At 40.8% G+C, this 24,033-nt stretch overlaps 1 protein-coding gene across 2 annotated transcripts in view; it reads right to left on the bottom strand.

Annotated features, from left to right (window-relative positions):
* The window catches only part of LOC122985197 (chemokine-like protein TAFA-5), a 54,395-nt gene extending 38,499 nt beyond the window's left edge, over positions 1-15,896 (bottom strand). For both annotated transcript variants that reach the window (XM_044355675.1, XM_044355674.1), the window contains exon 1: positions 14,998-15,896. In XM_044355675.1, coding sequence (XP_044211610.1) covers positions 14,998-15,088 — 91 coding nt within the window. In that variant the 5' untranslated portion in view covers positions 15,089-15,896. The remainder of the gene's footprint in view (positions 1-14,997) is intronic.
* Between the last annotated feature and the right edge of the window lie 8,137 nt (positions 15,897-24,033).

The raw sequence follows: 24,033 nt of genomic DNA, 5'->3' as shown, positions 1-24,033 counted from the left end.
TTCTGCTCATAATTAGCTTATTTCTGTCTGCTTGGATTTGTAAATTCAGTTCAGCTGAAGTCTCTAAAACATGACGTAACAGGAAAACTCGGAGGAATATTTCATAACAGCTGCTGCCAAGTATAAATATCACAACGCTGCTCACCGTGGCTGCAGTTTATGCCTCTCACTGAGCTGCCGGTAGCGTTAGCGAGTCTGATAAGAGACGCCAGAGACGACCGTGATTATACAAAATAAGCCAAAAGATTTATTCCTCTTCTGTGGCAGTAAACACAACTCACAGCCCCGCAGATAACTAACGGTGATGTATTCAGAGCTTTACAAGATATTCAGGGCTGATGACAGTAACAGTAACATGATAAACAGCAGGGCCACAGCTACATACTGTCACCCCCTCCCCCCCCCCTCCTCCAGCTCAACTACAACTACAGACACCACAGACACTCTTACAAAAAGGGCTGAATGTGTTTCCAGCAGCTGCTAACAGCTGTTAGCTCTGATTAGCATGACCTGACTCAAGTAGCCACAACAAAAGGAGACACAGCATGTTGAACTTTATTAAAGCAAATGAAAACCAATTAAAAAAAAGGTAACTTAAGTAATTAAAGTATAGAGTGATGAGCTGCAGCTGGGACACACTCAGGTGATCCAGGTGAGCTAACGAGCAGACGGACAGGTGACAGCGGTCATCACACTACCAGCTTGTCATCTGTTCATGCTACACTGAGCGGTGGGTAGTCGGTGTCGCCCCCTACAGTCCTCGTCCTGCATCTTATAACTGGGAGCAGAGTTTGGATGTGTTGTTACTCTTTAAAACTACAGGAGGATTCAGGAGGAGAGCAGCTGGTGTATCTGTTTACAGCGCAGCCAAACAAACTTATAGACTAAACTTCAGACAGACGGTCAATAATTGAAACTGATTAAAAAAAAAAAATTTAAAAAAATTAAAAATCTGCTAAAAACTACTCAGCTCTGTAACCACTGACTCTAAATTTCATCTCAGTCTCATGAATGCAAATCTTTAATTTATTTCTAGTTGACATTGTGGGTGTGTGTGATGTGCTACTGTGTGTAGTTTTGTATTATGTGTTTTTTGCTTTGTACTGTTTGTTATGTTTTAACTGTGACCTGATGAAGGGACTGCAGATGAAAATTAGCTTTAAGCTAACTCTGGTTCAGTACATCACATGCTAACATTTGTTTAACACTGTACATGCTCCCAATAAATACATAAATAAATAAACGTCATGTTGTGCACAGTGTGAGTGTTTTTGTTCTTAAATGAATTAAAAGAAATAAACATATATCAGTCATGTTTCTGCTGCACTGCTTTACGGCTCCGTAATGAAAAATCCTGAAAAAAAACAAAACAAACTGTCTGGTCCAGGGATCATCGGATAATTCATAATTCATTTGTAATTTAAAAAAAAAAAAAACAAAAAAAAACAAAACAAAAAAAAGTAAAACCATTTTTGGTGTCAGAATCAAATAACTAATCAAACCCGGCCCGGTTTTGGTTTTTGCTGATTCGTTTTATCGTTATTCCATATTAAGTATTTTTGGTCAGTTTTGTACGATAGCGGAAGCAGCTACATTAGCCGAGCCATGATCCTCAGCGACCGTTGCTATGGTGAAGACGCCAGCAACAGCTGCGTGTGGGTGTAAATTTCTAAACCAAAACTGAACTTTTGAATCTGGTTTTCTGGATTTTCGTTGGGAAACAAAAAGGAACAGATCACATGATTTAGTTTTTGGTTTAAAATGAGACAGACCTGCTCGATATTCAATCCAAGAAGGAATAACGATAAAAACGAATCAGCGAAAACCAAAACCGGCCGGGTTTGATTGGTTTTTCGTTATTTGATTCTGACACCAAAAACGTTTGTTTTTAAACAGATTTACCGTTTTTGGGGTTTTTGAATTACGAATGATCCGATGATACCTGGACCTTGAAGCTAATCGTTGACTCCTGCTGTAACTACTCCTACATCTACAGGTGAGGATCATTATTAAAATCTCTTGGTCTAATATAAACCCTGAGCTACAGAAAGCCAGAAAGGTCAGAAAGGTTCAGTTTAAACTGAGTGAACTAACCGTCTGCTTCATAAAATCCACATAGAAGCTTTTTCTCCACTGCAGACTGTCTGCAGTTTAAATGAAGCTCATAATTACACCTGACAGCCTGGATTAACACGACCTCTCCCTCCTGTTAGCCTCCAGGCTACATGGAAGCTAATAAACCGTCTCATCTCCATCTGAGAGCCGCTGTGATGAAGGTTATCACCTCCTCCTCCTCTGTATGAATACAGACAGTCAGACCTCTGTGAGCTCTGCGGGATCAGCAGTGTACTTTCACGTTTAAAAAAGGGTCAAAGGTGACGGTGGAAAGTGTCGGAGCATCATATCTGACTGAGTTATTATTTATCTACTAATGTTAAACAGAAACCGTCATCTTTGGATGCTCAGGTGACTGAAGCGCTGCAGTCCTGCTGAGACATTTATCATCATCATCATCCAGACTCAACTAAACACTTTACTGAGGTCCAAGTAGAAGAAACATCCAAAGATTAAAACGCTGCTGCTGCTTTTAACACATTCTGAGAGACGCAGCTCCGGTCCGACGTGACAGGATGAAGCAGCCAGTTATAGTTATTAAATATTAAATATTATCGTATATTCAGTCACTGATCTTTGTGTTGAGCTGCAGATATTTAACTCGTATTTCTCCTCTTATAAAGATGTTTTCTCTTCAACCAGTAATCAAGAACAGCAGAAACTTTTCATTTGTGCTCCAGAAACAATTTAACCATAATAATCTAATATACAGTAACTGACCATCATCCACAGAAGAAGATTATTAATTAGTAATAATTAATTAGCCTTAAATTATTAAGGCTGCTTACAGTGTCTTGGTCTAAAATAACGTCAAGTGTTTTACATAGAGCATAAAAGACATCAAGCCAGAATATAAAAACAAGTGAAAATACATTTAAATACGTTAAAGTGTTGAATTTGGAAATAAAAAGCTAAAAAATAGAATAAGACAAAACGAGAATAATAGTAACAGTGCAGTGTAAAATATTAACCCTCAATGTGGTTTAATAAAAAGGCGGCAAACAGAAAAGTCTTCAGCTGTGATTTAAAGAACTGAGAGTTGCAGCAGACCTGCAGTTTTCTGGGAGTTTGTTCAGATATGTGGAGCATAAAAACTGAACGCTGCTTCTCCAGGTTTAGTTTGGACTCTGGGGGACAGAAAGCAGACCTGATCCAGACCTGATCCCAGACCACCTGAGAGGTCTGGATGGTTCATAATGTAGCAGCAGATCAGAAACCATTCAGTGCTTTATAAACCAACAGCAGTATTTTAAAGTCAATTCTTTGACAGACAGGAAGTCAGTGTAAAGATCTGAGAACTGGACTGATATGATCCACTGTCTTGGTCTTAGTGACTCGAGCAGCAGCGTCTGAATCAGCTGCAGCTGTCTGATCGACCTGTGGAGACGGCGTTACAGTAGTCGAGTCTACTGAAGATAAATGCAGGACAAGTTTTCCCAAATCCTGCTGAGACATAAGTCCTTTAATTCTTGATATATTCTTCAGGTGATGAAGCTGACTTTTCTACCTGGACAATTACAAAAAGTCAAATGAAGCGTTCAGAGCAGCATTTTTGGACCTTTTATAAATAACAAAACCACAAAAATCAGAATATGAACCCTTTAAACTTCAGTCAGGTGGTGATTTAACAGAGAAAAGTGCATCAGAGCAGCAGTCATCCACTGATCACATGGTTGGTGTCTTATAAGCACTTTGGGTGACATGACAAGTCTTTTTATTTGACTTATGGTGAACCCTCAGAGCGGCTGAGATCAGACCTGCTGCAGGAGACGCGGCGGAGCTTCCTGCAGTAATTAGGATTCAGCGTGCATGTAGATGATGTAAGAGACGCTGCTCGCTAACAGGTATCCCATGGTAACCAGAGACAGCAAGCAGAGCGGCGGCCGCTCTCCGTTTGCTCATTAGCTGCAGCTCATCGTCGGCCGTCTTTAACTCTCCGTCTGCTGCAGAACACCGTCTCTGTCGGTGTGAGCAGAGGATGCTGGGAGACGACGGTCGAGCAGCACGTCACATGATTAAAGAGACGGAGAAGCAAAAACAAGAAGCTGCAGGTTTGTTGTGGATGTTAAAACTCCTTTAATGAGGTTTTTCTCAGCTGAGAGTTTCATATTTAAACTGCACTTCAAAATGTGTTTTCACATCCAGAGGTGGAAATAAATAAGTACATTAACTTAAGTACTGTGTTTAAGTACAGTTTAGAGGTACTTGTACTTTACTTGAGTATTTCCATGTGATGCTACTTTCTACATTTCAGAGGGAAATATTGTACTTTCTACTCCACTACATTTATTTGACAGCTTTAGTTACTTTTCAGATGAAGATTTGACACAATGGATAATATAACAAGCTTTTAAAATACAACACATTGTTAAAGATGAAACCAGTGGTTTCCAACCTTTTTGGCTTTTTTTTTTCCATGCAGGACTTTAACTTGTAACGGAGTATTTTTACATTGTTGTATTAGTACTTTTTTTTCCTTGAACGCAGCTGTTCTGTAAGAAAACCAGCTCCCAGCCACAAAAAGAAATAAAAAAACAAATAATATTCACTTGGAGAAACCTCACAAGGTGTTGCATGATGGGAAACGTCCCCTTAATGAAAAAATGGCTCTTTAATACATATACAAAATAAAGCCTGCAGGTGTTCGGCTACTGATGGGCATTAAGAACAACCTGATGCAGAACACTTGGTTTATTTTATGGTATTTACTCAAATCAGAAAGAAAAAGACCACAAAGAAGAAACAGAAGAGTTTCTGTCTGACAATCTTTACAAATGAGGTCTGCGACCAGCGGAGGAGAGAACAGAGTGACCACGACCAGCAGTTTCTCTCCTTTCTTAAACCCCAGAAAAATGGCGTCGTCACACCCCGATTGGCCGAGAGGAGAACGAACCCAGCTGCTCTCAATCATTAACTGGGAGCCAGTCCTCCCACTCTGCACACAGGTGATCTGCATAAACCCTCCAGTCAACCCAGACATGCAACTATCTGAATTCGTAACGGGGAGACAGAGAAACGACAGCAAGTCCCACCAACGGGTGACTGCTACACTTTCACCTGAATAAAGGATCTGAATGTTTCCTCCATCACTGTTCAAATCATACAAGAAAACATTTCACACACTTCATTCATGATCCATCTGTGAATTTAGGAGCTTTTCTATTGTAAAAAGCTTTTCTGTGTCTGTGTTGCTGAAGAGACTGATGAACATACTCAGTACACTTCAATATTTACAGACACTTAAATCCACTGACTTACATCAATATTTACCCTAAACTTCCATCTTTCCCCCGAACTTTAAACCTGCATTAACTGATGAGTTTTTGACCATTTGGGGGAAACAAGCAGTGAACAACAACTCTGACTCATCATCATCTTTAAGTTGATGTGTTGAACTTGTTAGCAAACAGTTGTTTATTTCCACATCCAGCAGTTACGGAGCAACATGATCCTCCCATTGATAATGTCAATAATCACATGTGGGGTTCCTCAGGGTTCTAGTCTTGGTCCTTCATAGTTTCAATCTGGTTAAAGCTGCCTGAACTTGTTTTCAGCAGAATAGTTTGTAAAAACTACTTCTGTCATATTATCAGCTTATAAAGTACTTGTGGCTAACATGTTAGCAAACAGTTGCTTATTTCCACATCCAGCAGTTACGGAGCAACATGATCATTCATGTGGAGTCGTGTTTCTCTTTTAGCTCTGTTTTTGTTCTCCACCAGCTCCTGAGGGAAATATCTGGCTCTTTAGCTGCTAAATGCTCCACTATGTTCACCAGCTAGTCTACAGCTAACTGTTAGCAGGTAGTGTTCAGCGGCTTTTTACAGCTTTTTCTCTGAAAACGACGCTATGAGACGCTGAGAGTGAACCAGAACAGTAAAAGTTGCAGCCGGACAGATAAACAATGAGCTGAAACTCACTATAAAGCTCCGTAAAGCCGAGAGGAGCTGCAGAGTCTCTGTAGGTTTGTGCTTAGTTCCCTTATATGACAATTATGTTTTTCTGAATGTGAAAATGTTTCTGTCTGATGAAACATGTTCTCTGATGGCTTCAATCATGTTTCACTTTCCTGCCAGCAGTCAGATTTAGTTTTAAAAAATGAAAAATGTTCAACATATCTGCTCCGTAAACTTCAGTTTTGAGAGAAAATCCTGCAGGAAAATCTTTAATATCATCATAAAGAAAATCCACATGACTGACAATGTTTTATCTATTTTTTATATCATGTATAAGTTTTCTGTGTTTGTCAGCAGTAAACGTGTGACGACTTCCTCGTGTATGTTGGTTTGAATGAATCACAGATGAAACTGTTGCAGCATCAAACATCTCGCTCACGTTTAAACACAATAATGAAATGACTTTGTTTTCTCTGCTCGTATTGTTGTTTTCTGTCCAATCACAGCCGACACGTCGTTTACTGCAGGCCGAGAGATAAACTGACATCTGGTTGATATGAGCTGTTATTATACGACGTCTCGTTTAATTCCCTGAATATTGAAAATAAGAACAACAAACAATCACAGAACTGGAAAACTGGAGGGAAAGGAAACAACGATGAGGCTGAAACTGGTTTGGACGTGAAGCGGCGGCTGTTTGCTGCTGGTTGATGAATCTGTTATTGTGAAATAATCAGACGACCGCTCAGTTTACTGTCCCATCAGATCAGCTGATCGATCAATAAACAGATTCTGATTGAGCGTTTTGATACGTCGTGGTTCCTTCCTGAGACAGACACTGAAGCCTTTTCTGAAGCGGCTCAAATCCAGTGTATTTGCTGCGTTTGTGTGGATGTTTTAACGTCTCCACGTATCACCATCATCATCATCATCATCATCATCATCACTCAGCTAACAATAAACATCAACAGTGACGAGGTCGACGGAGAGACCAGGAACAGACCAGTTTATGGAGAAACTTTTACTCAACAAATCATAAACTGTCGTCCATGTTTATGATCTGATGTTATTGTTGTTATTCTGTGCTGGTGTGGCAGGTTTCACTACTGGAGGCAGATACATGTCACTTACAAACATCAACACAAAGAGATCAGATCTGACTGGATGTGTTTAGGAGACCTTAAAGATCCCGTCCAGACATGTATGAAGACGTATAAATACTCTGCTTGGAACAATAATGTGTCTGATTTGGTTTTTCCACCAAATAAAAGTATAAATACCACATTAAAATCCTTAAAATGACATCTATTCCTTCTCCCTCTTTAAAAACCTACAACATATGAATATATAAATACTATAAAAATATTCAGTAGGTTAAAAAAAAGTATTTTAAGTGAATGAAAACAGCTGTTAGAGTTTAAAAACATTGTACGAGATATAATGTGTGAATGTTCATAATAAAAACATGTAAAGCTGCAACTAACAGTTTGTATTTATTATCAATCAATCGATTAGTCGTTTGGTCTTTAAAATGGTGAAAAACGTGCATCAGAGTTTCCAAAGACGACGTCATCAAATGTCTCGTTTTGTCCACAATTCAAATATTTTCTGTTTATTGTCAAAGAGACTAAAAAAAGCAGGAAATATTCATGTTTAAGAAGCTGGAAGCAGAGAATATAAATCTTTCTTTTATTATTAATTGATTAAAAAACAGCGATTAATTTAATAGTTGGCGACTAATTGATTAATCGACTGATCGTTGCAGCTCTAAACGTGTAAATGAAGCGTGTGAATTGAAACTTTTCTTTGATTTTGAAGACGTGAGCGTCTCATCCAGCAGATGATGCAGGAAGAGGAGGAGGAGGAGGAGGAAGAGGAGGAGGAAGAGGAAGAGGAGGAGGAGGAGGAAGAGGAGGTGACTGGATGGAGGTTAACCAAACCTCCTGAGACCGTTTCTGACAAAACAGCTAAATTAACGACGGGACTAAGAGCGTCTGAACGACCTTCAGGTCATTTAAAGTGGAGAAAAGGAGCAGACAGACACATAAATATGGACAGAGACTCTCCTCCTGGTTCCACTCACCTCCACAGACTGTTGTAAATCTGTAAAGTCATAAATGTTCATTAAGCTGTTTAATCAGTGTATGAACTGAACAATGTCACATAAAGTTATAACTGATAACTGTACAATGAAACATTGGTGGAATATTAAAATAACATGTAACAACCTGTTGACTTTATACACTATATACATTTATTACATATGATATATGTTTATATATATCATATAAGTGTTTATAAGTGTTTCTGAATGTTTCATCTACTCACTAAATTAATTGTTCTAACTTTGCTGTGAATATTTATTCATCAGGAGGATGTTTAATGAGGAATTGACCGAATATTTATATGTGATACACTGATATATAATATATAATATTATCACAGTGATGTTTTCAGTTTGTGGTTCTTTAGTGTATCAGCCAAACCTCAGACGTCCCAAACAAACAAATTATATTTTATTTATTACGACTTTGACACGAAACGCTTTTCAGTAACTGATAAAACACAAACGTCATGTTAGAGCTGATCCTCCTGAAGCTACTGGACGCAGCTCAGGTTACTTCACTTTATTTAAGACGTCTTTCTTTTGTGTCTTTTGGTTTTTGACTAAAAATACACAAAACCTTCAACTGAAACACGTTCAGTTTTTACTTTTTTTAATTAACATTATAGTTTTTATTATTTGAAGTTTCAAGTTATTTTTCCTTCTGAAGTTGCGTCGACTCATATGAAGATTTACATGAGTCTCACTAGAGACCAGTATCTGTATTAGTATTTGTATTTGTATTTGTTGAGGCAGCAAAATTATTTGTATTTGTATTCTAATAAAAGTGGAAAGAGGTTTAAAAATCCTGTTTTTGTTTTTATTACGCTTTTAATTTTAGAAAATTAAAGTGTTACAATAAGTGTTCATGAATAAACTACCTTATGAAGGAGGTCCTCAGATCATAGACGACTGTACTGACTACTGAGATAAAACTTTACTCATCACCTCATCACAGACAGACCTCTACCTGTTTATACACCCATAACACACAGACAGCACAGCCTGTAACATGTAGAAGAACTTCAAAGGTGATTCTTGCTTTGCACTTTTCATTTATTGCCTATTTTTTACAACCTGACAGTGGAAAGAAGAAGAGGAACAACAGGTTAGAGTCTGTTGGGACTGAGCAGAGGAGAGACACTCAGAGAACGATGTAACCGACCTGCAAACTGGTATTTGACATGTTCACATGATCACAAAGACTCAACAAAGCCTGAACTCGATCACGGCCCACGTCGATCCGAAACCCAAACACGGAGACGCAACCAGCTGTGATTCAGAGAACCGGGACTTCCTGTCTGGTCTCTGCTGCTCGGCGGCACGATCGACCACGGCGTCGCCCGGGAGCTTCACCGGCAGTGACATCATCTCTCACAACCAAAGTCTGAAGCAAAACTTTTGAATCTGGCAACTAAACACTGAAACACTGCAGACCGATCAATTAATCCATCCGATCCAATAAAAGATGCTACAACGACACTACAGGCAGGATAAGAGAGGAACTTGTTGTGGCGTGAGGAGGTTAGGGGGGTCGGCCATGATGTTTCCTGCCTCAGGAACAGAAATGACTGATTCTGTGGACAGTTTCCTCCCGCTGGGACGCACAGCGAGTCATCAGGACGCCAAACCAGGTCAGTGCAGGAAGTGACCTCAGAACACCTCATCAGGAAGATAAAAGTTCACCAAAGAATGGGTTTATTCTGTCGTCTCCTCTTCATCGATCAGCTCAGTGTGAAATACTTTAATGAACACAAACTGCAGACTGACTGTAATTCCCTCCTGCTCTGCTCATAAAGCTCATTTAGATCCTGGAAACAAGCCTATTATTATACAGCAGACACACTGTTGTGCCTCTGGTGTAGAAAGCTTACCTCAGGAGCCTTCAGAGTCCAAATTAATTCTCAATGCTCCATTAAGTCAAGCATATATTCATGGGAATTATGAACACACTGCATGTGAATGAAAGAGAAAATCAGCAGCTGAGAGGAAAGAAAACACAAACAGAAATTAACGAAGCAAAAAGCTGCGGAGGGTGTAATTGGATTTGAATAAATTCATGTGGAGGAGGAACGTCAGCGAGCGGCCCCGAGCGTGACTGACGACGCCTGAAACTGAAGCTGGTTTTTCTCTCTTATTTATTTTAATTCATATCTCAGCCGCACAACATAAAAGTGTCCTGACGCCCTCAGCTCGCCGAGAGACACAAAGACGAGATGATCATCCGCCGCGTGACGGAGGAATCACTACCGAAGAGTCTCTGCAGCAATAATACAGTAAACTCAACAGAGGAGCCAAACTGGGGATTTAAAGCTGTTATTAATTTCCTGTTCTGATGTCAGATGTTAAACACGCTCAAAGTTCAGAAACTTGAAGGTAACATATGTAGAAATGCTGCCTGCAAGTCAAAATTCAGGGCTTCAACCTGCTTCAAACGCTTCATATGTGAAGGTTTTTTCTACCTTGCTGACGAGCTGATGTCGACTCATCACCATAGACTGTATATAAACATGGACGTCGTTACCGTGACGACACTCGTTGGTTTCTGAAGAGCGGTTTTGAAGCTCAAAGCGAGCCGCTCCGGCCGTCGCCATCTTGGCAGCGTGTGACGCTGCCTAACTCACAGCCAATCAAAAATGGGTAAAGAGGCGGGGCCCAACGGCTGAAACAAGCCACCTAGCGGCTGGCGGACCTGTCACTCAAAGCAGCCATGTCCTTCATTATGCAGAACTTTACGGCTTAATAAAATTTAAACAGGTGAGTTATAAAAAAAATTCACCCCCCGTACAGTTGTCATGAAAGAGGAAATTAGCTACAGAGACCAAAACCGTTGTTTGTACCAGGCTGTAAACATGTTTATTTCTGCTGTAAAGTTGGACATTTTAACATGGGGGTCTATGAGGATTGACTCACTGTTGGAGCCTCAAGTGGTCGTTCAAGGAACTGCAGTTTCTGGTACTTCTACATTGGCTTCATGTTTCAGCCGTGGAGGTTGCTGCTTGCTCATCACACATGCTCATGAACGGCTGTCCATTCTGTAGCCTTGGTTGCTAAGGTGGTTGCTAAGGTGTTGTTCATGTTGTCCACTCAGATGTGATTCAGCTCCAACATGTACAGTATGTAATCGTATATAAAGAGTCTTACAGGCTGCACTGAGGACTGTATTTCAACTCTCTGGACTCTCTTGTGTCTTATTGTTCACAGAAATAAAACAAATAAAAAACGAATCATTTTATTTCACCTATAGAGTACAGAGGAGCCCCTCTTACAGAGGAAACCAAACACATTCAATCAGCTGGAAGTCTGAAGACGTGATGAAGACGTTCAGCTGATTCGTGTTGAATATAAAACCCTGAAACTGCAGCTGAGTTTTTATGAAGTGAACGACGTCTGCAGGAGCATCAAAGCTTCACAGTGAAAAGTCTGTGATCCTGTAGAAGATGTTTCAGGGATCTCAGTGTTGTGCTTCAAGTATCCACAGAGTCCAATTTCAAAATAAAACTTTATTAAATCCACAGTGAGGCTGTACGCAGGACGCCAGGATGACATGAGGAGGAATTCTGTTCAATCGAGAGCTCAGATTATTAACTCAAGAGCATGAATTAGTTGTTTTCTTCTGGTTTCTGTAATACAACATGAACTTACATGTAATTTTAACATATATGAACCTGATCTTCACTATCAAGGTGCTGCAGATGTGACTGAAGAGTTTCAGCTCGTCAAATCACTTCACTTATTATTTATAGTCAACGTTTTTTAATGTTTATATCTTATGCTACACATTTCTATCTGTTTTCTGCCAAAACAAACTTTATTACTATTATTAAATTGTTCTCATTCAGTGATTGTATCTGTTCTACTTTGTGGTTTTTTCAGTCACTGTTAATGGTTCCCAGTACTCGGGACCCGGGATCAACCACAGCTACCAGCTCCAGGATGTTCTCGGACTCAGAGGTTGAATCTCAAACACTGAAGTCACAAGATGTGGTTTTGGTGGCACGACAGTGAAATATGACAATAAAGAAATACAGATAATGACTGTAGGTGTGGACTCTAAATCTATCAGCTGTTAAAGATGAAGATGAAGATGAAGACTCACAGTTATTAACGTGTCAGAACGGCTCGACTGTGTTTTAATGCTGCTGCGAGTCTGTTCTGATTCGATGTCAGACTGTCTGGAGGTTCATCATCTGGTCTCATTCAGACGTGACTCCTGTTTCCCCTTCAATTAACCTCAGTCTCCTGTTCTCTGAGTATCAGCTGGAGAGATAAACCCACGAACATCATCATCATCATCATCATCAAACACCAACTCATGATGAACATGTAGTCTGAACCTCCTGAGCAGATCATCTCCTCCCAACTACAGGCAGACCAGCAGACACCAGGAGACCAGAAGAAGAGATTTAAAGAGTCCATGAAGAGGATCAGCAGGTCCACCGACATCCACCAGCAGCACCAAGCATCCAGGATCACTGATGATGATGAAGCTAAATCCCAACAAGTCATAAACATGACCAACCAGAGACACCGTCTGACCCGAAGCTGCTGAACATCATCACAGGCAGCAGTTTGAGTTCCTCAAACTATATTTGGCAGAACATGTTAGTCGTAGACCTTTATAAACATAACATCCATCTCTGTCTCCTAGAAACTACGTTCATATACGACTCAATTACACCAGTAAAAACGTTTTGCTAGAAACGTAACGCTGCTCGATCACATTTTCTCTCAACATGATGAGAAAATGGAAAGTTGCAGATATGTTGATACTGAACGTCTGAGTGAAATCTGGTTTATTTTCCATCAGAGTCTCAGATGTTGCAGTAAAACATCAGCTGGTAGAAACTGTGTTCAGACTCTGATGAACCAGATCCTGGTCTCTGTTTAATACAACAGCAGCATCTGAACCAAACCTGAACAAAGACAGGACTCCACCCCGACCTCTGACCTCTGACCTCCCGCTGCAGAGACGTTACTGTGAACATCATCCAGGCAGAGTCGATGTTTGTTAACGCAGCCTCACTGTGAAACACTTTAGTTATATATGAATCTATTTATTTATGTTTTTATTATTATTGTTTTTAATCATATGTACATAAATATATATATATATATATATATATATATATACATATATATATATTATAATCATATACAAGATTTTATTCCTTTTTATTTTATTTAAAATTGTCTGATTTTGCTGCCTAATTGTTTTAAGAATGTAAAGCACTTTATAAATAGAGTTTATTATTATTATTATTATTATTATCATTATTATTATTATTATTATTATTATTATTATTAGTCTTATGTTTTAACTCGTCACTCAGCACCAAACTGTACAAACGTCATCGGTCTCGAGACCAACAGGAACTGACAGTTTGTGTTTAATGTGAAGCAGCTTGTAACTAAATAAACTTTATTATTTTATTTGTTCTTTTTATTTTCTCTGCTTAGTTTCACATGTTTATATATTTATATGTTTATATGTTTTTAATCTGCTCTGCAGTATAAAAACTACACGGATATAAAATAAATGAGCAGCAAATCTTCAAAACACTGATGGCGGCAAAAGGATCTTATTCAGATATCAGAACAACGTCAGGATCAGTGTGTGTGTGTGTGTGTGTGTGAGCGTGTGTGTGTGTGTGTGTGTGTGTGTGTGAGTGTGTGTGTGTGTGAGCGTGTGTGTGTGTCTGTGAGTGTGTGTGTGAGCGTGTGTGTATGTGTGTGAGTGTGTGTGTGTGTGTGTGTGTTATATTTTCTCTGTAATGTGATTATTTTGCCTTTTATTTTGAACTGAAACAAATCGTTGACTGATAGAAAATTAATTAACTGTTTTGAAAGTAGATTCATTGCTGAAGTCAGAAAATGATCCAGAATATACAAAGATGGAAATATTTCAACTTTCTGTATATTGTTGCACATAAAGGCAGTTAAATTTGATTTGTATTTATTCAAAAAAATGTTATAAAATCATAATTGAAAAATGTTCATTATTCACATTCAATAATTGAATCATTATTATGGTTGATATATTCTCCTGTTTCAGGTAAAATATTATATTACAGAGTAACTGAATGTTTTTTCTCCATGAACAATTAGTGTAAAACCTAAAGAACACTTCATTAAGCTTCATTAAGCTTCATTAAGGATTAATCAGCCATTTATTAATTACTAATAAGGTATTTATAAATGGTAAAGAGATTAATTATGAGTCAGCATATGAAGAATATGTAAGTATGTTTGACTGTTTCTGACATTTTACAGATTTAACAATTAACTAATTAATTAATTAATATAAAATAATTATTGGATTTCATTCTTTGCAAATGGTTTGACGACAGAAATGTATCCGATCATATGTCGATCACATTTCAAATATGAATTTGAATTACAGTGAGAGGAAGAGCAGACTGCAGCGTGTGCGTGTGTGTGCGTGCGTGAGTCCATCATCTGTCTCTAATCTTCCTGGTTTCTTCCAGGAGAATCAGCGGACCTTCTCTGGAGTTCAGTCCGCCTCCAGGGCGCCTCAACCTGGCCACACAGCCTGGTGGAAACGGGGCTGCTTCATCTGTTCTCCATCTCCCGCCTTTTATCATCATCATCATCATCATCATCATCATCATCATCATCCACTCCTGCACGTGCACTAGACGCACGGGTGCGCAAAACACGCACGACCACGCGCACACATGTAGATTTTAACCCCGTCAGCTCACACAGAACCAGAACCGGAACCATCTGAATACAAATGTTTTTTAACTGAACTGTTGAGGCGTTTTTGACACTCAGTTTGACCTCACACACACACACACACACACACACACACACACACACACACACACACACACACACACACACACACACTCAGCCTACCTTCTTTCAGGATCTGGTTGTGGAGGACCAGCAGCAGGAGGAGGCAGAGCGCCGCGGCTGTCAGAGCCCAGACCAGCCGGAGGAGCTGCATGAGGGAGATCCGGGAGCCGCACCGGGAGCCGCACCGGGAGCCAACAAGTCCGAACTGTGTTCTCTCTCCGCAGGCTGCTGCTGCCGCCTCACGACGCCACGTCCACCCCGGTCCGACCCACAGGAGGACGGAGGCGGGAGACGGATGGCATCTCCCGGATATGAAGTGACAAATCCAGAGTGCAGGAGATTTTAAGCAGCAGAGATGATTTTGTTTTCCCTCCCCAGACTCTCAGGGTGACGCTGCCGGGGTTCCGTCCCCCCCGCGCTCCCCCGCGCGTCACGGTGCGCAGCAGCGGCGGCCGGCAGCGGCAGCAGATGTCCGAGGTGGTCTCCTGCACCGCAGCACGTCCATCAAAACACTAAATCTGCTCCAGATATTTAAGTTTTCCAGTTTCCGTCTCCAACTTACAGCTCTCTGCTCTGCGGCTCCAACAGGAGTCTCCGTCCGCTCGTCCGCGTAAATCCCTCCAGGTCTGGAAGAACCGACACCGAGCCCGGCTGGAGCTGCTCAGCGGGCATGTTGTCGCCCCGGTCGGTGCCCGGCTGCCCCGGTGGAGGAGAGAGAAGGAGGAAGAGGAGGAGGAGGAGATGCAGCTGCTCTGAAGATCCGCCGCGATCTGCAGCCTCCACACCGACTCTCTCTGTAATCACGAACTGACGTCACACCGGTTACGATAACGTGAGTCTGAGGGCAAATTCACCCACAGGCGGTAAAACACCGGGACTGATGCGGTACATCAGGGGCGGGAAAAACTGGATCTAAGAGGGACTGAAAGAGGCACCCTGGTGTGTGTGTGTGTGTGTGTGTGTGTAATAAGGAAATCATAAAGGGCCTCAAGTAGGTTTCTTAAGACTTGAGTGTACCACGTGACCCCAAAGGTACTCTGAGAGAAGATGTTTGTATCTGAAATATTTGGTGATTTTCATCATGTTGGTGTCATTAATCTGTGGCTGATGTCATCTTTCCTCTAAAGGTTGTTTTGCTGATGTGAGGCAGAGTTATGCTCATATTTTTATGTTATTCTCAGTGAAACCAAACATGGCTGCTGAGGAAGAGTCACTGTGTTTTATGGCTCATAAACAAGAGAAGGTGACGTTATTCAGGATGGTTTTTAGAAGCTGCTCTGAGTCGACTTCAGCCAGCGTGTCTGTGATACTGAACCAAAACCCACCAAAGTCCTCATTGTCTCTCTTGGTCCGAATGTTCTGAAGGATCATTCTGCTGATTTTCTATCTTTGTCTTCATGTTTGGATCCAAACCAACAGTGAACTGATCTACTAACAAGTATCGTGTTTGTGTATTAAAGCTGATATATCTGATTAAAACACATCAGTGAGTCTCATCGCTGCACCGGGTCACATGTTCCTTCATCATGAAGAGTTCGGTCACATTAGACTAATAACAGTCATATTCTGTGCTGTTTGTTCAGGAAAGTGTATCCACATTTGTGAATGTGAAGCCATGATGACACACAACTCTCCACACACACACACACACACACACACAGATAATATCGTTACAATAACATCCCCATAAAATCCCTTTCAGTGGTTTATAATTATTCTACATTTAACATCATCCTACAGTTTTGTGTGCTGATTCTTATCTCACAGGCACAAGTTCCTTCAGGGGAAATCCAGCTTTTATTAACTTGTACTAATCCGGCCGGCCTCAGTCTTCTATTCTGATGTGAACACGATTGGATTTAAACCAGAAGATGTATTTAATCCTCCGGCTCAGCGTGTGTCTGTAAACAGGCTGCTGCTGCTGCTGCTGTTATCGATGTTGTAGAAGGAAAATGCAGATCCTCCGGTTGTTGGCGAGCAGCCCTGACATCATGAATTATTGCAGTCATCTATCAGCCAAACGACTATTTTTATGTTTTCTCTCTGAACTCGTCTTATTGTGATCCAACTCTGCAATCTGCTGCTCTTTACATTCTGCTCTAATTACCCTGTTTCTTTAACATAAAAGGAGTAAATTATTCAGAGTTTCTATAGAAACTGAAGCTGCAGTCTATAATTATTCAGATGATACTTTCCATATATGGTCAAATAACATTCTGACACACTTTTAATGACAGATATCTTGCAAAACTTACATTTGTTTTCATGTTTATGAGAGCGATGACATCAGTGGGTCCGTGTTGAGACGTCCTGATCCGACTGCTGCTCTCAACGAGGTGAATCATCCAGATTTTAACGAGCGTTTAGATGATTAGTTCTGCTGCCGGGAAAACTGAATCATCAGAGCAACAAAGATTCACATCATCATATAGTTTAAATGTTGGACCTTATTGATACGTATTATTGTTTATCTGTTTTTTTAGAGTTGAACTTTTGGTCGTCTCTGATTGGGCAGCTCAGTCACATGATCCGACAAAGTGCAGCTTTATGTTAATCAGCTGAGACAGTTTCCTGCTGAGCTGATGAGGCGTTCGGGGTCAGACTCCTGCTCTCTCTCTCTACATGACGGTGTGTTTACTGGCACTCTGACTTCTGAGCGCTCACGCAAAACAAAGGTCAAGCCTGGAGGCAACAACTGCCCGCCCCCCTCACCTGTCAATCAACCTGCTGAGATGACGGGTGTTGAACCTGGCGGCGTGTGGAGAGAGCGGTACGGCGTCTCTGAGTGTGTTTTCATGTACTTCTATTGTTGTAAAAACTGAAGACCCGAGTGTTTGGTTTTAGGGTTAATGTTTAGAATTTATAATCCAAAATCAATTTGTGTTTAATCAAATTACCACAAGTTAAAATGTTCCTCCTGATGAACACAACAGTTTAGCCAACATGAACATTAACTAAACCTACATTAGTTGTTCAGCAATGCTGGTTCAGTCGCCAATTAAACAGCCAATTAAAAAGTCAATTAAACAGTCAATTAAAGCCAAAACAAACAGCAAACATGTAGTTAACATTATTGCATCACGTCCCTTAAATTCATATCCACTTTATTAGGAACACCTGTGTTATCTGATGCGACTGATCCGACGCAGCAGCTCTGCCTTTTATGAAGCTTTTACATTTTTTTCAGTTTTTGTTGACTTTGTCAGAAAGGTGATAATTCTACTTCCTGTTTATTATTGAGCTCTTAGTGGCTGCTGGTGGTGAACTGGAGTGTTTCTAATGTTTCAGCCCCCTCGTTTATGTTAATGGAGGGGACAAAATGTTAGGAATTATTATATTTTAATATAATGGACTCTAGTACACAATAACATTAAGTAGAATTATCACCTGTTTCTGGACTTTTGGTTGTGTTTGTTGCAGATGAGGGAGGTTGAAGTGTATTCGGGTTGTTTCATCTTGTGCTCTGCTGTGTGTCAGTTTATTGGGAAGATGATGGGTTTAATGGGGTTTTGGGTTTCTGTGTTTTCCCTCCACACCTGTCCTGCATCAATCCTCGTTAGCGCCGCTCCCAGCGTCTCCTCAGCCAATCAGCTCCTCGCCTGGTCCACTGTCGAGTCACCTGATCCCCGTTCGCTCATTAGCTCAGTTTGTATTTTAGCTCTGATTGTCAGTTCAGTCTCTGTTGGATCCTTTTGTTCTGTTTCATCAGCTGTAGTTTTTTGGAATAAAGAGCATCTGCTGCCTCCTGCTACAACATCACCTTTCTGACAACGTCATCAAAAAACTGAAAATATATAAGCTTCATAAAAGTAGAACTTATGACAGAGCTGTTGTATTGGATCGCATTAGACTGCACAGGCGTTCCTAATAAAGTGCCCGCTGAGTATATTATAACATATTCAGCATCCAGAACAACCTGAAGAAGACTCTGACCTCCTAGAAGCAGGACTGAACCCAAATACAAAAAAAACAAAGTCTTTATTAAGGCTCGAGTTCAGGCAGAGTTAAACTGAATAACGAACAGAAAACCGGAGCTAAAATACAAACTGAATTAACGAGGAAATAGGGAGCAGACAAGAAGCTGATTGGCTGAGAGAGAGACAGGTACGACAGGTGTGTAAAAGGGCAAAACAAGCACAGGAACAAAACCTCTTAATACAAACCAGCAAACATCAACCCGTCCAAGAATATACATGAAACATGATCTGGTTCAGCCTCCATCTGCAACAAACAAAACCACAAACCCTGAAAAACACAAAAAGTCCAGAAACACAGTGAACACAGGAACCGACCTCCAACAGTAACTGACCAATGGGGACGCGGCGCCGTAACACCTGCCCATACAAACGAAAAGTTCAGAATATTATAATTAAAGGTCTTTTATAGGTTTCTTGTTAGTTTTGTCTTTGAGGTCTTGGGGTTTTTTTTGTTTCAAATTCTGTTTATTCACTTTCAATTTGTTTATTTATTTGTTTATTCTCGGGAGATTTTGTTCAGTTATTGTGAGACAAATCTAGTAAGTTTGTTGGCAGCAAGTTGGAAATCAGCAGAGAACACGGTTCGAGACCATCTCGAAACCCAAAATTTTAACCCAAACCAAGTGATCTCTGCACCTAAACCTCACCAGACCTGAACCACAGCGTCCTCACATCATCAAACATCATGATTCAACAGATAACGGCCAAACATTGAAACGTAGACATTCAACGTATCCGAGGTTTGCAGAAACATTCAATGCCAACGTTTTGTTCTGGCGACTGGGTTGTGTATACGTAATATAAATATAGTTATAATATATTGGTATATTAGTACCTCACCAGCGAGGCCCAGGACCCCCACTGACGTAAAATAACAGAAACCATATTTGGTAGTTTGGTTCATGGAGGGGGCGGGACTTCTGAGCTGTACTGCAGCCAGCCGGCCACCAGGGGGCGATCCAGATGTTTTAGCTTCACTGTCATATCGTCCTAACTTGATGAGCCAGATGTTTGTTACACGGAACCATCTGAGACGTCGTCCATGGAAACTGTTTAGAAAAGGGCGGGAAAAAAAACCCAACTTGTCAGGTGATTGGAAGAACCATCCGTCTATCAGCGTATCATCGTCTTATCTTGTCAAGCAGCTGGATTCACGAGCAAGAATCCTCAAATTTTTATATTTCATTTCATTCTCTTCAATTTAAAATATAAACCTGTAGCAGCTCTTCACACACTTCTTTCTTTCTTGTTTTAGTTTAGTGTATATTTTTGACTGTAATACACCACCAAGGCTACTACTTTGGTAATAAACCTGATTCTGCTATAAAACATGAATTTATATATAAAATCATTTTGTTTGTTTAGCAGACAACGTTCTTCCTCGGTCTGACTGATGTCTGATGAGACTGTAGGTCTGTGATGGAGACGTCTGACAGCAGCGTCTCAGCTCTGAAGCCTCCTGCTCGTCACTCTGAATGAATCCGTGCGGCTGACTGATGGTTCGGCTTCAGAGGCTCCAGGTTTCTGTTCCAGACTCTTATCAAAGCTCTCAGCAGAGCTCCGTCTGTCAGACAGACTCCATCACCGCTGCCCTCCCTCCCTCCCTCCTGCTTTGATGGGGGATTTCTCTCCATCAGGTCGTGCTCTCTGGGGCTTCTGGCAGCGGGTGATTATTGCTGATGTTTCCCCCCCGCCATCGATTAGCTTTCCACAGAGCCGTCAGTCAGCGGCGGCGGGAGGAGGTGTCATATGAGACGAGTCTGGAGTGAGAGATCAACACAAACACTGTCAGGACTCATCTGCTTCTTCTGTAGCAGCGCAGGAAATGGAAACTGTCCATTTGACAGGATGAAGTGTCAGGAGATGAAGACTGTTCAGTCACCGCAGACAGCATCTGAAATTAACACCTGACAAATACCTGTGACCACAAACTGTTGACGTACCAGCCGACACAGAGGCTGCCGGATCTAAATATCACTGCAGCTGTCTGGAGTTCAAGTCCTCTCTGCTTATTCTTACTTCACTTGTGGGAAGTTTCTCTGTGTTTCTTGCTGTAATCATTCCTCCTGTTCATACTGACCATCAGAAGATCCCTTCATAATGACCTTACAATGGAGGTGATGGAGTCCACAGTCCTCCTTCTGTGCAAAAAAATGTATTTAAAAGTTAAAAATGTTTCCAAACATGCATGAACAGTGAAGAAGAATAAACCCGTTAAAAAGCCTCCGGGGCTCTTTGTGTTTATTTCATGGTAATCAGGCTCCATGTGTGCTTCACCATCAAAACTCCTCCAGACTGTGTTCCAATGATTTTCAGCAGGCGTGAAGGAAGCAGAGGAAACACTTCAGTCAGCATGAAACAAATGCAAATTCACACACACAAAAAAAACAACCCAGCAACAGAGCTGGCGTTACAACCGGGAGAGTTTCTCCTCTCCAAATTCCTTCGATGGAGATTCTTCTTTTTTTAACTTTTAAGAGTCAACGTGTCTGTTTGTTTCTCAGGTTCTTCAGTTTCTGGGTTTTTATTTTGTTCCTTCAGGAGCCAAATTAGCTCAGTAGCAGAGAGAGAGAGAGATTCATTCATTTAATTGGTGATGAGCAGAAAGAGAGCGGAGCTGGCAGAGAGATCCTACCTGCTGCTAATGAGAGAGAGAGACACACTCACACGCAAACATTCATTTCCTAATATTCTTCTTTAACATCGTCTCTAAGGTGCCAACAGGTCACAGGTCGTCTTCATGTTCCGTATCGGCTTCTTTTGATGTTGCGTGCATCGTTTCTTAAGAAAAGCATAAAGTAAAACAACCTGATCTGATGGAAAATTCATGAGAAAAATAATAAATCTTCCGTCCTCACTGTGTGTATAAGAAGAAGTGTGAACTGTGAGGACTCAACCTTTTTTATTTTCACTTTAAGGTCAGTAATTATCTGAGAGAAGCATCAAACTGAACCGGAGAACACAAAGAACTGTAGAAAAGAAAAACCATCTGTGGAGGAAACGTCACTCTGAGACTACGGGTCGTATTTAAATCCCAGAGTGGAATATTTTTATCATCAACATCACCAGTAACTTAATAAACTGAATGGAAATCCTGGAGGGAAAGTGGACTTTAAAGGGGACATTTTCAGTTTTGTGTGGTTTTCTGTTTTTTATATCCCGTTCTGATGTCAGCTGGCACTTTCAGGTGTTATGGTAATAAAGTGGTAACGTCTAAACCAGGTATTACAGTAATGTCTAAACCAGGTATTACGGTAATGTCTAAACCAGGTATTACGGTAATGTCTAAACCAGGTATTACGGTAACGTCTAAACCAGGTATTACGGTAACGTCTAAACCAGGTATTACGGTAACGTCTAAACCAGGTATTACGTTAACGTCTAAACCAGGTATTACGTTAACGTCTAAACCAGGTATTACGTTAACGTCTAAACCAGGTATTACGGTAACGTCTAAACCAGGTATTACAGTAATGTCTAAACCAGGTATTACGGTAATGTCTAAACCAGGTATTACGGTAACGTCTAAACCAGGTATTACAGTAATGTCTAAACCAGGTATTACAGTAACGTCTAAACCAGGTATTACGGTAAGCCTAACATCTGATGACTTGGACATGAACTAAGTGTTAAAGTGTCAGTACTTAGAAAACAAGCCTACAGAGGACTAAACCTCGCTCTGCTGCAGAGCTGTTATTGAAAGTAAAGACTCTGTTTTAATATAAATGAATTCTAATGAATTAATGAATTAAAAAAAACATATTAACTGGTTGGTTGATTGGTTTCTGCTGCCATTTTGATCTGGACGTTTATTACGATATTATAGTTGTACAAAAACGAACGTTAGGCTGGGCTGAGATTGAAAGGAAGCTGGACGTCATTCTGGAGCCGCTGGATGTTGGATGTTAAACACACATTCAAAAACATGAGGTGAACTTATGTAGAAATGCTGCCTGCAAGTCAAAAGTCAGGGCTTCAACCTGCCTCTGAACGCTTCATTTACATCGTTTTTTTTTCTACCTTGCTGACGTCAGCTTGTCTGTTGCATAGCCTTGGTCGCTAAGGTGGTTGCTAAGGTGGTTGCTATGGTGTTTCCATGTGTTGTTCACGTCGTCCACTCTCATATTTCAGATCTGTTTCAGCTCCAGTATGTACGGATGGATTTGACTTCTGGAGTAAAGAAGGAGAACGTAGATGAAGCCTCCTTATTTATCTTCTGCTGGTCCTTCATGCAGCTCAGTTCAGCTTCTGTCTGAAACATCAACATGAGTAACCACAGCAACAGAGATTACAGATCGGACACATATTAGCATCATGTGCTGATGTCATGTCATCAGGAAAGTTAAAAAGTGTTCAGATCATGTTAAAGCCCTGACTTTTGACTTGCAAGCAGCATTTCTATATATTTCCATTTCAAAATAAAAAATAACTTCTTGGTAATTTAGTCTTGAAGTATTTCCTCAGTGTGCAGTAAAAAAAAAATTAGACACTCGACTACATTCATAAAATAAGTGAGATGATGATTCAGGCTCAGTGGTGCAAAAAAGATAACCTCCTCCTAACCTCCTCACGCCACAACAAGTTCCTCTCTTATCCTGCCGTACTGTCGTTGTAGCATCTTTTATTGGAGGGAAAACATGTTTCAGTGTTTCAGTTTCCAGCCAGATTCAAAAGTTTTGCTTCAGACTTTGGTTGTGAGAGATGATGTCACTGCCGGTGAAGCTCCCGGGCGACGCCGTGGTCGATCGTGCCGCCGAGCAGCAGAGACCAGACAGGAAGTCCCGGTTCTCTGAATCACAGCCGGTGTGTCTCCGTGTTTGGGTTTCGGATCGACGTGGACCGTGATCGAGTTCAGGCTTTGTTGAGTCTTTGTGATCTTGTTGAGTGTTTAATAAACTGTATTCAGTCTCTAGTAGGGGTGTACCCGAATACAAATACAAATACATTATTCGGCATTATACGAATATTTGTTTCATACAAATATTTCAAAAATTATTTGTTTTCAGGAAGAAAATAAACCATGTTAAATACCAGCGTGCAGGTCGGTTACATCACTATCTCAGTGTCTCTCCTCTGCTCCGCTGTGACGTCTATCAGCAGGTCTCAGTGAGGGGAGTCA

Source organism: Thunnus albacares, chromosome 7 (genome assembly GCF_914725855.1).
Source record: "Thunnus albacares chromosome 7, fThuAlb1.1, whole genome shotgun sequence".
Taxonomy (NCBI): domain Eukaryota; kingdom Metazoa; phylum Chordata; class Actinopteri; order Scombriformes; family Scombridae; genus Thunnus; species Thunnus albacares.
Note: the sequence above shows the minus strand (reverse complement) of the source record. Positions and strands in the feature narration are given on the sequence as shown.